At 29.6% G+C, this 14345-nt stretch overlaps 1 protein-coding gene and 1 non-coding gene across 11 annotated transcripts in view; one reads left to right on the top strand and one right to left on the bottom strand.

Moving 5' to 3' along the window:
- LOC132919374 (RNA-binding protein Musashi homolog Rbp6) overlaps nt 1–14345 on the top strand; it is a 376780-nt gene that overhangs the window by 270967 nt on the left and 91468 nt on the right. For all 10 annotated transcript variants that reach the window (XM_060980942.1, XM_060980943.1, XM_060980946.1 and 7 more), the window contains one exon: nt 901–993. In XM_060980942.1, the coding sequence (XP_060836925.1) occupies nt 901–993 (93 nt within the window). The remainder of the gene's footprint in view (nt 1–900; nt 994–14345) is intronic.
- Nucleotides 7870–7942, bottom strand: Trnar-ucg (transfer RNA arginine (anticodon UCG)). The gene has a single exon. It is a non-coding gene; the product is annotated as a tRNA-Arg (tRNA).

Here is a 14345-nt window from a genome sequence, read left to right on the forward strand (position 1 = left end):
GTTTTAAATTATATATTTAAAACTCTTTAAATGCCTATTTAATTTTAGGATACCTCAAAATAGATAATAATTTTTCATCCATAGGTACGAATAACGAATTGTTTATACATTTATTTTATTTTTCTTGAGATAAAATGTAATTCAAACTCAATATTCACTTTTATATCATACAATATTAAAATATAATAATAGGTAATAGGTAATAACGTGTTAAATTCATCAATTGCAGTACCTATATATATATATAAATAATTTACCAAAGAAAAAATTAAACGTTAATGAATTGCTTTTTTATAATATACTTTCCACAAAAATATGGAATGAATGGTTATTTGGAAATAACTTAATTTATACAAAGTATTAGTAGTGTACTAGTATATCCTTGGGCCACTTATAATTTGTCTTGTATACATAACGTGTATTATATATTGCGAGTTCAGTCCTCAAGTTTGGATTCAATATGTCTAATACAGAATTCTAGGTGTTTAAGTTTAATGTTAGATTAATATACTTACAGTGTATTTAGTACTATATCCTTTGTGGTTTTTCCACTAAGTTTAACAATTCATTCATGTCTAGTATAACCTAACTTATGGCTTTATTTTAATTCCATACAAAATATATTATACCTACCTCTTTTTATATATTTTTTTTAAATATACCTAAAATATTATATTATAGGCAGGCCACTTGTCTATTTGTTTTTAGAGACTAAAAATTTTCTTTTAGTTTGCTTAACTATATATTATATTTGGGAAAATAATATTTAACATTTTTGTGTAAGTTCAATTTTATAGGTTGTTATATTACAAAAAAAAAAATGTATTGTAATTCATAATTTTACCCATTATAAAACTTGTACGTGTAGAAATGTATTTAATATCATATAATAATTTTCAGATGGTGACTCGAACGAAAAAAATCTTTGTCGGTGGTTTGTCGGCGCCAACAACGTTAGAAGACGTCAAAAACTACTTTGAACAATTTGGACCGGTAAGTTTGTCAGTTAGCTTATTTGATGGATAGATAAAAAAATTGACTTTTAAAAAAACTTCACCTAACTTAATCGTTTTAAATAATATATTGATATTTAGGTAGTAATATTGGCACTTAGACCTAAATATTAAACGATAATAGTAAGAAAAGAATCCCCGTTTGTTCATACTTACACTCAGGTGTAACGATTTCGATGTTAATCGTCACGATATTATCCATGGTTTTCGTTTTAATTTTAAATAATAATTGTTAAGCGTCAATAATTCTTGTTTTAAGTAAGTTCAATTGTTCGATATTACTTTATATAAGTAAACTATGTATTACGTCATGTACAAACTTTTCGGAGAAATTCATTTAATATTAAAATAAAAAGTGGTTACCGAATTCGCATAGGGCACACGAAAAACCCGTTAAATATGTTGTATAGAGCGAAAACAAGAAGGACTGTGCGCAGTTATTTGATTCGTTAGTAGTGCTTTGCCCAAAAAAGGTCGGAGACTGGAGAGCTTTTTCTCGAAGTTATAATATAATATATGTGTGCATGTACATAATCTAATGCATGCGTAGGAATATAGGTAGTACATATAATTTATATATATATATATATATATTTAATAATAATATATGGATGGGTTAACCTACCTACAACCCGAATGACGACGCCGCCAAATCCCAACGATAGCGATAATCATATAATATTATATAAAATTAATAACTGTGATATATTATGCAAATCCATACGCATTATACCTACGGATAATATATACTTGGATTTTTGGGTCGCAAAAAAACACGCATGGTATACCTGCAATATTATACGGCGTTATTATATATCATAATATTACAATACGCCGTTGTGGAGCGTTTTCGCGGAAAAAAACGAAATCCACCGCAAATGACGACGACGGCGATAATATATAATACTCCGATGATATTATCGTAGGCGGGCGAGAAAATATAATAATAATAATAATAATTCCTGGAAACGAAAATATAGACCTGGATACTCTCTGACGCACGTGTACAATATACTATATTATATACTACCTATATATAATATTTGTATGTGTCACGTCGCTGTGGACCACGTTTGCATTATTTTTGAACATCGGAAATTTGAATTAGTTAAACTTAATTTAACCTTTAAATCAAGCAAATCATACTAAATAAATATTTATAAATTCTATATTATACTTACTCAACTGCAAATGTAGAATATTATAATGATTTACGTTTTAGCTATCGACCTTTTTTTTTTTAAAAAAAATAAAAAAACATAACTCTACCCTGTTTTTACGGATCTATAAACTAAATATGCCAACCCTTCATTGAAAATACCTAAGCCCACTTTTACGTACGTGCATACAACTATCCGTATGTGCTGCGGTACCTATATACTTACATCACAGTATAAAATACACACTTGCAGAATATATACGTGTTTGTGCGCGGTGTATTCGAGCACCTGGAACGCATTACAGAACAGTTTTCTCGGCCGTGTCCCGCACTAACCGTTTTTTATTGCCGCTCAGGTTTTTGGACATGCCACCGCCGCGGCTGAGAGGAAGATAATCCGCGGTAGCGGCATCCCTCGGAGGAATTGCCCGTCGGAGTCGTAAAATAGGTCGGCCGAACTGCTGTGGGAGCGGCGGCCGGGGGATTGAACGATGGTGGTATCGGTAGGGAGGAGAAGTGGCGCGAAGGCACAGGGGGAATATTTATATATATATACACTATAGGTTAGGTATGTACATAGTATATACTATACATTGAGAGCGAAAGAGAGAGAGAGAGATGCATAAGCCCAACGAGAAACTGTTATAAATCGATTATTATGTGGCGTCAGCTGAATGAGAGTGGCAAGAAAGATAGGTATATATTATATATATATATATATATACACGTGTATATGTACGTGCAGTACAAAAGTGTAGGTATATTATATAGTGGAAGAGGAGCAAAAATCCCGGACGGTAATTTCTATGCACTGGGGAAATTACGGGCGGAGAAAAATTATTTTAAATGACTTTTCCCGCGCGTTTTCTCTAGCCGTTTGTACTATTATATATTATGTACGTATTCTATATGTGTGTGTATATATATAATATATCGTATGCTCTATTGTAATACATTTTTGAAAAAAAAAATCATCCAATGCAAGCTTGCGCGAGTTCATTTTCCAAAACGACCGTCCTGAAAATTCAAAACGTGTATCGCCAGGAATTTCTTTTACGACGGGTAACGGTGTTCGCAATAATAATATAATTTACATTTTAATCGATACATGTTTTTTGACAATATCATCGAGGATTTAACGTATTTTTTCTGTTCTTAATGATATACGATACAATTTATTACACATTTCGAAAATTAAAAATTAACCATTTGTAGACATATATTTGTTGTTTTATTCGATTTTATTTATAAAATGGTAACGATTTCGAAGAGTAAAATGGTTATAAACGGTGATTCCGTTATCCAAGTCATGGCATTATATCCGGTCTCTATATCCGTAGTACCTCCTATGTTCGTTGCGTGATCTAATCTCAATTTACACAGAAATCACCCCTTTCAATTTCGATGTCAAGTTTTGTCAATTTCTCGGAAACCCGCAATTTTATTGCAGTAAATTAGGATGTAATTTAATTTCACTCGCACGAACGACCTAATCAGCCCTGCGCCATTGCAACACCAATTCTGCAAAACGTCCGTCGTTTTAAATAAAATAAAATCTACAAATTCTAAGTAACACGTTGGAATTACATATATAAAACCTCGATTAAAAAAAAGACCTATTTTTAATTATTTATTTTGAAGTTTTTACTAAGGTATGTAATCTAAAACTCACAAATCTGGTGACTCAAATCGATCAAATCGTATTTGATATATTATATCAATGTTGTTCTCGACATGGTGTTTACGAAAATGCGGTATACATGTTTTATAGTAGTTAATTATAAATTTATGATATAATATTATAACAATCATTTAATATTGTGTATACATGATTTATGTATAGATTGTAAGTGATCATATGTACATATAATATTTAATATGCACTTCGATGACCTTTTAATTTAACATCTTACAATTGTTGATACATTACAATTTACTATATTATAATATATAGATAATATTTGCATATTATTAGAAGCTTTTACTGTAGATTAAAATAATAATATTATTTTAAAAATCGCTTCGTGAAGATAAGTGACCGTATACACTTACATTTATATAATTCGAAAATTAAAGTAATATGTACAATTTAATACTTAGTTATTTTGCTTAGTTCGCACTTTTCTTGTACAACACACGGCCTAAATACTATCATTATAATTTCTTCGAAGTGAAAATTCATATAAATATTATATAAAATTACATAATAACATGTGCATGGAGTTTCAAAAGAATAGTTTAATATTAAATTGTATGCAATGTAGGTAATATATTTATAAAAAAAAAAAACGGAAACCTGTGAAAACGGAATATTTTTTTTGGTCCCAATGGAATCCGTCTTAGATGAAATTTAAACAAAATTGTATTATATTATATAGTTTTAATATAATAATTGTTAGTCTGCAGTATAATAATAATATATACACCATATATTTTAATAAATATAGTATATTGTAGGTACATAATAATAAAGATAATAATAACTTTTTTAAGGTTGTACAAATCTATGGTTTAAATGTTATCGGGTCGTTTTCTTAGAAGAATGACTTCATTATTTTTTACTATAAAATTGTTTCGGAGTGCATTTTCAATAATAATTTCAGCGTTTAATCAGTGTTTACAGATTGCGTGTCTATATATATATATATATATATTTGAATATACTACATATGTCACATAATATTATAATATAATATATTATGCACATTGTACACATGAGTCGTTCAACTTTAGTGACATAATATTATTATAAGTAAACGATATAATAATGTTATGCGCTACAACAGCAGTTTTATCATATTATATAATAATATAATTTATAAGAGACAATATGACGTGCAGTGCAGCGGTGCAGTTTAGTTATTATTATATAGGTATTCCACTGCTGCTGCAGTCGTAGACGTCACAGTGTGATGTATGTTGTATATAATATTATAATATTATGACGGTATGACTGCATTTGCAGCATTCGCAAACGGGTGCAGAAAGTGGGTGGGTTTTCCGCAATGCCTACACGTTGAGCAGCAGTTAATTGAAAAGTTTTCGCTCGCTGGTCATCTTCGTCGTATACAGTATATATTATACGATATTATACATATTTAATGTATATTTATGTACATATATAATATATAAGCGTGTGTGTAGGATTGAGCTCGCGTTATACCAAGGACTAAATAATTATCTGTCGGTCGGGCGGTCCGCGTTTCTCGACCGTCACTCGCGAGACCACTGCAGTATTGGTGGACCGTGAGGGTTGTACGGCGAAATCGCCGAGGGCGGAAGGGTCCCGACTCCGGGGACTATATGACTATACGGAGCTCACTCGGAACGGTTTATGTAGTTTCATTTGTCACGTCCGGAAATCGGCGAGCGACGGGCCTCGAAAAGTTTCGTACGTTATCTATATATACGTCTGTTCGTCCAGCCCACCCGATCCAGAAAATCATATACTGAACGGCCTGCTGAAGTTCTGCAGTGTATAATACGATGATTATGTTGCATAAAATAATATAATATTTTGCACTAATCATTTCTGTTTCTGCTACAAATATCTTATAGGTACATTCAACCGCTTAAATCGTGGATTTTCCACCGGGAAGTTTATATGCGTACCTATACAGCCCAGTTAAAAAATACGCGAATATTTTATCGTATACGATGTTTATGCATGCCCTGTATTATACTTCATATTACAACTTATTATTATGTAATAATAATAGTAAGTTATTATGCATAATATTATTGTACTTATTGTAATTCACGGGTATATCCTATTAAAACGGTCTGTTTTTCTCTCATGAATTCGATTTTTACATTCCCGCACATCTTTATTCGTCTCCATAATATCGTTATCCGCAGCTCAAGAAAAATAAGCCCAGTTCTTTAACTTTCAATCGAAATCCGTTTTTTCGTACAACATTCAAATCCGCCTTATTTCTCAGTATACTGGAAATATCTTCATGTAAATTTGTTTTCGCGATATTAATTCAATATTTTGTTTAAAAAAACCCCTTCGTTATCCGATTTAATATTATATTTTAAACGGTTTGCTCGATGTATAAATACTATGATTAATTAATTTAGATTAAATAAAAAAATGATTCACGTTCTTGACGGATTAAAGCTGCTAGGTATATGTATAAAATAAAACGGTATTGTTATCGTTCTCGCGTATAAAATTTAATTTTCATAATATATGCATATTCATATTATAATATAAGTACCTATGCACTTTAGTATTAAATAGTATAATCAATTCCAGTAAACTCGCGATAATTATTAATCCCGATAGTTGTCATCATCACGGGAAGATTTATTTAGAAAAAATCTTCCCATGTGACCGTGTACTACATGTGGACGATCATGCAGGGTTTGATGTTATTATCTTTTATCTCATTTTCGCGATGATTCAGCTTACTTCTTCAACCACCTTTTTACTGTACAGTGTACACCGACTACCAACATTTAAATATTATTTTATCTTTTATTCGTAATCGTAAGTCGTTATTATAATCGCTATGTATGTACATTGATATTAATATAATACATAAGAAATTTTGTACATTAGGTATCGATGTATTAAGTTGCTCCAGAATAGATTTTAATATATTTTATGATTATTCTGCTAAAATCACCTCTGATATGTCAAAAGTGTATTTTTACCAATATTGATTATTGAGTATAAACCAACCAAATTATACTATACTTGCCCAGAACGTACCGGACGTTGGACTAAAACAGGTTCGCCGCGCTGATCGGTGTTGAAAAAACTAAAAGAACGACCAATTCCGTACGTCCGGTGGTACCCATTTATGATAAGATTTCGATAGAGAACTGATCCACCGCATGAACAATGGGCTACGTTCTTATTCCGCAGCGAATATTATAAACAAATAAACAATAGTAATAGTACGATAGACATTAGAAATTGTTGACTGTTGAGAGCCAAGTAGAAGTGTTAACATTTAAATCGTATACAATTATTTGTAGATAAAACCGCTGTAAATTAATATTGTATCACATACGACATACGCGAAAATTGTACTAATACGAACAATATTTTCATGAATTTATTATAGGTTATTGTGAATAATACAACTTATTTTAAAAATAACAACATGGTTTCATTCGACATGATTCGATCGCCGCAGCTGCAGGTTCGATTTCTTTCAAAACCTATGATTTTATTTTCATGACTCGACTTGTCAACTAAATTAACCGATATTTTCCGATAAGCAAGTCATTTTTTTCTCGTGGCGATAATATTACGAAAATCAAAATTATTGTTTTTGATGAATTAAATTATTTCACAAAGCGATAAAAATCGTTTTATTTAGTGTGGTAGCATGGTATTTTTTGTTATCAAAAAAATATCGTGCCAGTTGAATGTCAAACTAAAATAAACCCAAAATATTATCTTGATGATAATCAGAGCCATTTAAATAATAAACATGTCCAGGTTTACCATTTACACAGTTGGATACGATCATTTCGATAATAATAATATATTAGCTTCCGATAATAATACAGCGGAGGTCTATTTTTAGCTACGATATTATTGTCGTTCCTGCCATCGTGCGTCGTTCTTAAAGTGGGCGGAGACTGGAGTGGCGATGCTCACTATGATCGGCGTGAATGTCACAAATAATTTAATTTACTATTACGTTATCTACAAAATCTAAAAAAAATTCTAGCCAGTGTCCCTGGTGGGGGTCGAACCCACGACCCCTGGATCCGAAGTCCAGTACGCTTTCCACTGCGCCACAGGGACTTACATTGACTCAAATTAATTGATTTTTATATTTAAAATAGATGATATTAAATCAATAACATCGCGTGAAATTAAATTTAAAATTCGTAGTTTAGTCGATTATGAAATCATCCGCTTATTATGGTAATTGTTTTAAGTAAACGTCACAATATGACAATGGAATAGTAGACTAAAGTTTGGAGGATATTCCATTGTATATAATTAGTAATTATATTAATTAGATATATTTGTTTTCATAGATATCCGATTATTAATGTATTATTTTTTTAAATATTTATTTACACCGTAAATAAGAAGTAAACTAAAGGTTTAATTCAATAGTTGTATTGCATTTAGTGGAGTATGAAAATCGTACAATTTACCCATTAATCACTATAAGACTAAAATGCCAACAAAGAGCTTAGATCAATAAGGAAATTGAATTTTTACGAAGTAAATAACATTTCGTCATGCGAACGTAAGGACCTTTTTTCTTTTTTAAATTTGAATGGGTTAAATACTAACCAAAATCCAAAAAAATTTGTGATACCTATACCTATCATATTAAAGGACATAATATTATGTTGAGGGGTTACCTACTTCTATTTATTTTTTTAGTGCATTATTAATTATAGAATAAAATCTAATTTAATAAAATGTAAATTGGGTCGTGATTTACTCGTCAATTGGTTTTATTATTTAGCAATTAATTATAGTTGAATTAATTTTTACTATCCTGAGATACGAAAATTGAATAGTATAATTGAACTTTATTTTGGAATGAATATTTATTTTATTTTCAGCAAGGGCCAGGTTGATCCATAGGTATATAATTTAAATATATATTTTATTTATTAACAGTAGTACTAGCAAAATATTATTATATTAAGTAAATAAAGAATGAAAATAAGTTACCTAATGAATGGTGATGGAATAATTAATTTTTTTTTTAATGTTTTATCAATTGTTTCTTCCGTTATTATTTTTTAAACAATGAGCATATCGAAAAATGAAAACACAATTCCTGATACCTACTCTTTCCCGAAAAAAGATCGACCTAATCACACTTCTGTCTATCGGATATCATGTGTATGTTGTATATGAAAACTTACATCAGGTAACATAGCAACACCCTCCTAAATTTAATATTCAGGTCCTCATCATAATATTGCTTGTGGTATGATTTGATTGTAGGATATTTTTTTAGTTACCTACCTCTGTAAAATGGTGTAACCATGTAAAGGTACATGAATGTATAATTATATTATGTAGGTACTTAAAATAAATTATACTTCAATATTTTGATATATTTAAAACTATTATAAATAGTTAATACTGACGTTTTTAAGTTTCATTAAACCGTAAAAATAAAATGAATAGTTTAATCTACTCTATATTGTCTATGATAGTGTATATTATATTAAATATTTTAATATAAAGGTTATACAGTTTTTTCTCCATTTTAATTTAATAATATAGGAAATAGGAATATACAATTAAATTACTTCTAATGGTTCACTAGTCTATTATTAGTATATTATAAAAAAATCGAATATATATATTTTATTACTCTTTACCTAGAGAGCGCCACAATTTTTATATTATGTATTATTACTATTGGTATAATAATATATTTAGGATCTTATTCTATACTGTCCGAGTGGTAACGATTTTATTTTCGTAAATTTAAGAATTAATATCAATAATAATAGGTACATTGTGAAATAATATGTTTCTAGTAGGTATATCCAAATATGATGAATTTTAATTAAACGATTTATATCAAGTAGTATTATACCTATACAAGAAAAATACACCATGTTATATAATCATAATAATAAAAATAAATGAGATTATTAATACACAATATTATTATTACAATTATTCAGAACTGTTATAAAAGTTTTCCCATGTTAAATTAATTCATTAAAACTAGATATGTATTTTACATGTTAAGGGAACGTAATTCTATTATGTAAATAACTGCTATTTTAAGTGTTTTGAAAATGTGCGTTTTAAATGGAAATTGTTTATGTTTGAATGGTAATTCTAAACTTCCATTAAATTAATGTATAATTTAATTTAATTTGTCGGAGTAAAACGTTAAATGAATCCAATTGCCAAAATCGTAAACAATCGTGAGCATTTTGGCATCTTTAAAAATAATTATTAATTTAGTATTTTATAATACCTACCGTTCTACAGTTTTCTTTAAAATATTACTGAGTGAATAATGTATAAAAGTATAAAATATAAGTGGGTAGGAACCAAGTTAGGTTATATTATATTCACTATAGCACGATACAGCTTATAATAAAGTCTAATATAAAATATTCTATAGTTTGATATAAAATAGTTATACACTTTAAAGTGTTAATATAAATCGTTTGTCGAGATACTATGCTACTGTAAATACCTATACTAATATATCGTAAGTTTGAGTTTTAGATTTTTTTTCTATTTTCCACTTGAAATGTAAAGAAGAAACTACAATTTAACTGAGCATCTTTGTATTTTCACGTACAATTTTCGAGGAATTTGTTGTTGCCATTTACCCATTGCTAAATTATAAAAATGCAATGATTGTAGTTCTCTAATTTTCCCGTGGATAGCTAGTCTATATCGTAGGACGTAGATCACAATATTACTAAAAACCGGAAATAAAACCACATATTTATTATTATACTTGTATGTAAACGGTTCATATCATTATGTACACCACTCGCTTCGTTTATAAAATCTGCATGTTATACTATGATCATCATTGTAATAACTGTATCGTTTTATATTATTATGATCATCATATTATTTTCTGACGCTTCGTTTTCAACCGTCTCGCAGAAAAGTATAATAATATAATACTCATATTATATAATATAGGTATGTGAGTATTATAATAAATCAACGTGAATGCCAACTATAAGGGTGGAGACGGCTATTATAGGTTAGTATCATCTATACACGAAAATTTCTCTCATCGCATCATAAACGACTTTCGAGAAGAATGTTTAAGAGATTCACAAAACAGCATCACGAATACCTTTCCATCACGTCGGTGTCTGTGATGTATACAGATCACTGTAGGTATATAATAATAGTATACGCGCCCTGAGCTTGGGTATTTTCGTTATATAAATGTGTGAAAAATGCTTCCACGCGTTCGGGGTAGACCATAAATCATATAATGTATATACGCTAATATATATATACACCCGTTGCTGAGTACTTTGGCGTGCCTACAGATGAGGAGGTGTGAGCTTAAGCGACGACTACTAATACCTCGAAGAAATCGTGCAAACAACTCAAGAATTTCGAAGATATTTATTTATGATTTCAAAAAACGGTTTTTTATACATATACCTACCGCTAAATCATACAGTTTTTGTTTACTTTTCATCGCTACTTAGATATTTCCGATTCTCTCGATCAAAAAACACGACATTATCTGTAAAGCTGGTCATGCGTTCTAAATGTTTACTGTTTTATTATTAATGGAGATATTATTGCATTAAATGTTAATACGATTGTAATAATAATTAAATAATTATATAATATCATGTTATTATATATGATACAAAATATTTACATTTTTTCTCTACATAATACACTTTGAACTACTGTTTTCCGTGGCAAATAATACCTATACATACACCTTCAGTCGCTATAGCAGAGTCATCGATTTCTGGGTGGCCCGTACGGCAACCGCTATTTTTCAACGCGCGAAACCAACACTTTTAAAGTTTTTACCGGAACGAGGCGATAACCGGACACTCAGGTGAGTTATGGCGTTTAACCGTTACCACGTGTAAAGTTACAAATAGCCAGAGCACCCTATTGCGCGCACTCACACACACACATAAGCACATTTGTGCGTTCGACCCTTACACAGCACAGACACCGTACTTTCTCTTGGCGCACATAAAACCGGAAACGAGAATATATTTTCCTGTTTAATCCTCGCACACGACGCGTACCCACAACATATATAATATACTATCTGCTGCTGCTGTCTGTGTATATATGTATACACTGCAGGTGCAAAGGGGTAGTTGAAAACGAGTAGCATACTCGGAACCTCAAGCTGCGTAATCTTATATAATAATACATGTATGTATAGTACATACTGAGCGAACCACAGCCATCCCGTTACTGAGTATAATGCCGAGGCGGTAAAACGATACAGCACAGCGTATGTAACGTGCGAATTATATAATAATATTGGATTGGTAGAATCGTATGTATAATATTGCAGCGCAGACTTACACATTTGTATACCATTTACTTTTGCTTACATCTGCCTACCTATTAAACTGTATAATGTAAAAACCAATTAAAGGGTAGTACTGTTTAACTTTAAACTAATTATAATATAACCAACAAGGATACATTTTTTAGATTCTTTTTTTATGCCAAATAATATAATGTGACGTTTCTCTTGTAATAATCTAAATATTGAGCGCTTGCAAATTATAATCATTGTTGATAATACTACATTATAGATAGCATTGATATTAATCCATACGTTTAAAACGGTTTAACTACGTAGATATTAAATAAGATATAAATAGTTATTAAATTTTTTATGATTATACCAAATTGTATGCATATATTATGCATATAATATAACCAGCTTATAAACGTACTCGTGGTTCTCTATGCAACAAAGAATGAAAGCTAAAGTATTGTAAATAATTTTAAATAGATTTACACTCATAGTGAGTGGGTTAGGAGATAAAAGTCATACTATTTTCAGTTGGTGAATAGTTTATTTTATTTGTGTTTGTATTCGATGTTATGTGAATTAATTGCGTTTACGTACGGAAATTACAAGTAAAACTTATTGGAAATGGTTAATTGGCAAAACTGTTACATAAATTATGTGACATATTTTAATTATATTAATTATTGTTGTTTATTGTTATTGCTTTGACGTAATCATTATTTATTTATATATATTATGTATTTTATACCTTAGATCTGAAGCGTTTGTTATAGTATTATTGAAACCAACAGCGGAATGATATAGTTGAATAGGTTGCAATTTATTGTAATTTATATTATTTCGTCGTAAAAAAATATTATTATATTTATTTAACTTTTAACATTGGATATTTTTATCGTTTTATAGCTATTGATATAATAACCATATATATATTATTTTCAAGATATATATGTATACAATATAAATACGTTTATAACAAAAAGATAATATTTATAAAGAAACATTTTTAAATTATAAATACCATTGATATACAATATTTAACTAAAAAATTTGTATAAAAATGAAAGTAAAATATAAAATATAATTTTTTTCATTCTATGTATAATACTAATAATTTAATCCATATAAGTACTGAAATCATTATTATTATTTTTTGATACAGTTAAGCCATCCTGTTTTCTGTCATATTTATCTCATTATTTTCTGAAGTATTATACTTAACCATAACCAATTAGTATATAAATATTATAAATATTTGAATCTGTTGAAAATAATTGTTTAAATACCGTGGTAAGCATATTCAGAAAAAAAGAAAATTATGTAAAATTTAAATAATGGAATTCATATATTCCATTTATTCTTATTGTCTTAATAATAATTATTTTTGATTATTATTATTATTATTAACGCTGACGATTATTTTGAATTGACTACAATAGACAGTAATTATAAAACGCTCTATTAACAAAAACACTGTCGTATAAATCGGTTTTGGGTTGGTTTTCGTGTTAATTTTATTACGCACCAAATATATATATATATATATATATAAAGTACTATTACTAGCGGATGTTTAGTGGTGATGGTGGTGACAATGAGGTAGTAAATGTTGATGCCCCGAGAAGGTCAAAATATTCGTGCCATTCCAATTATTCTTGGTTTCGAATATTCAATGTTAAACCTAATTTCCCAGAGTTCCATAAACTACCATCTCTCGCCGCTCCCCCAACGTCGCGTTCGTGCTAAACTTTCCCTGTTCTTGTACCCATGTTTATTACACATAACATGTATCCACCCTTGTGAACCTTACTATATAATTTCCGTAGTGTATCGCGCGTAACCGTGTTGGGCCCGCAAGGACTTTGGCCGTTCCGGCCTGAAACTTCTCATCTAAATAGTAATTCTCGTACTGTTTTCCGGAAGTCATGATCGTTCTGAGGTAAATGACAATTTCGTACCTGCAACATCGCCGGGACAAAAGTGAAACAATAATAAACATTTTTAGTACGCACACATCAGTAAATATATACTGCTTTTAAAACATAATAGTAAAATTCATAGTTGTCGAAAATATGTAATTATACGCAGTAGTGTCTTACTATTTTTAACCACTGTAAATTTGGTGAATTATAAAAATAATAATTAAAACGATCATCGCTATAAGAAATTCTATAATGATAAATTGATAACTATTATATTATT

Source organism: Rhopalosiphum padi, chromosome 2 (assembly GCF_020882245.1).
Source record: "Rhopalosiphum padi isolate XX-2018 chromosome 2, ASM2088224v1, whole genome shotgun sequence".
In the NCBI taxonomy this organism is placed as follows: domain Eukaryota; kingdom Metazoa; phylum Arthropoda; class Insecta; order Hemiptera; family Aphididae; genus Rhopalosiphum; species Rhopalosiphum padi.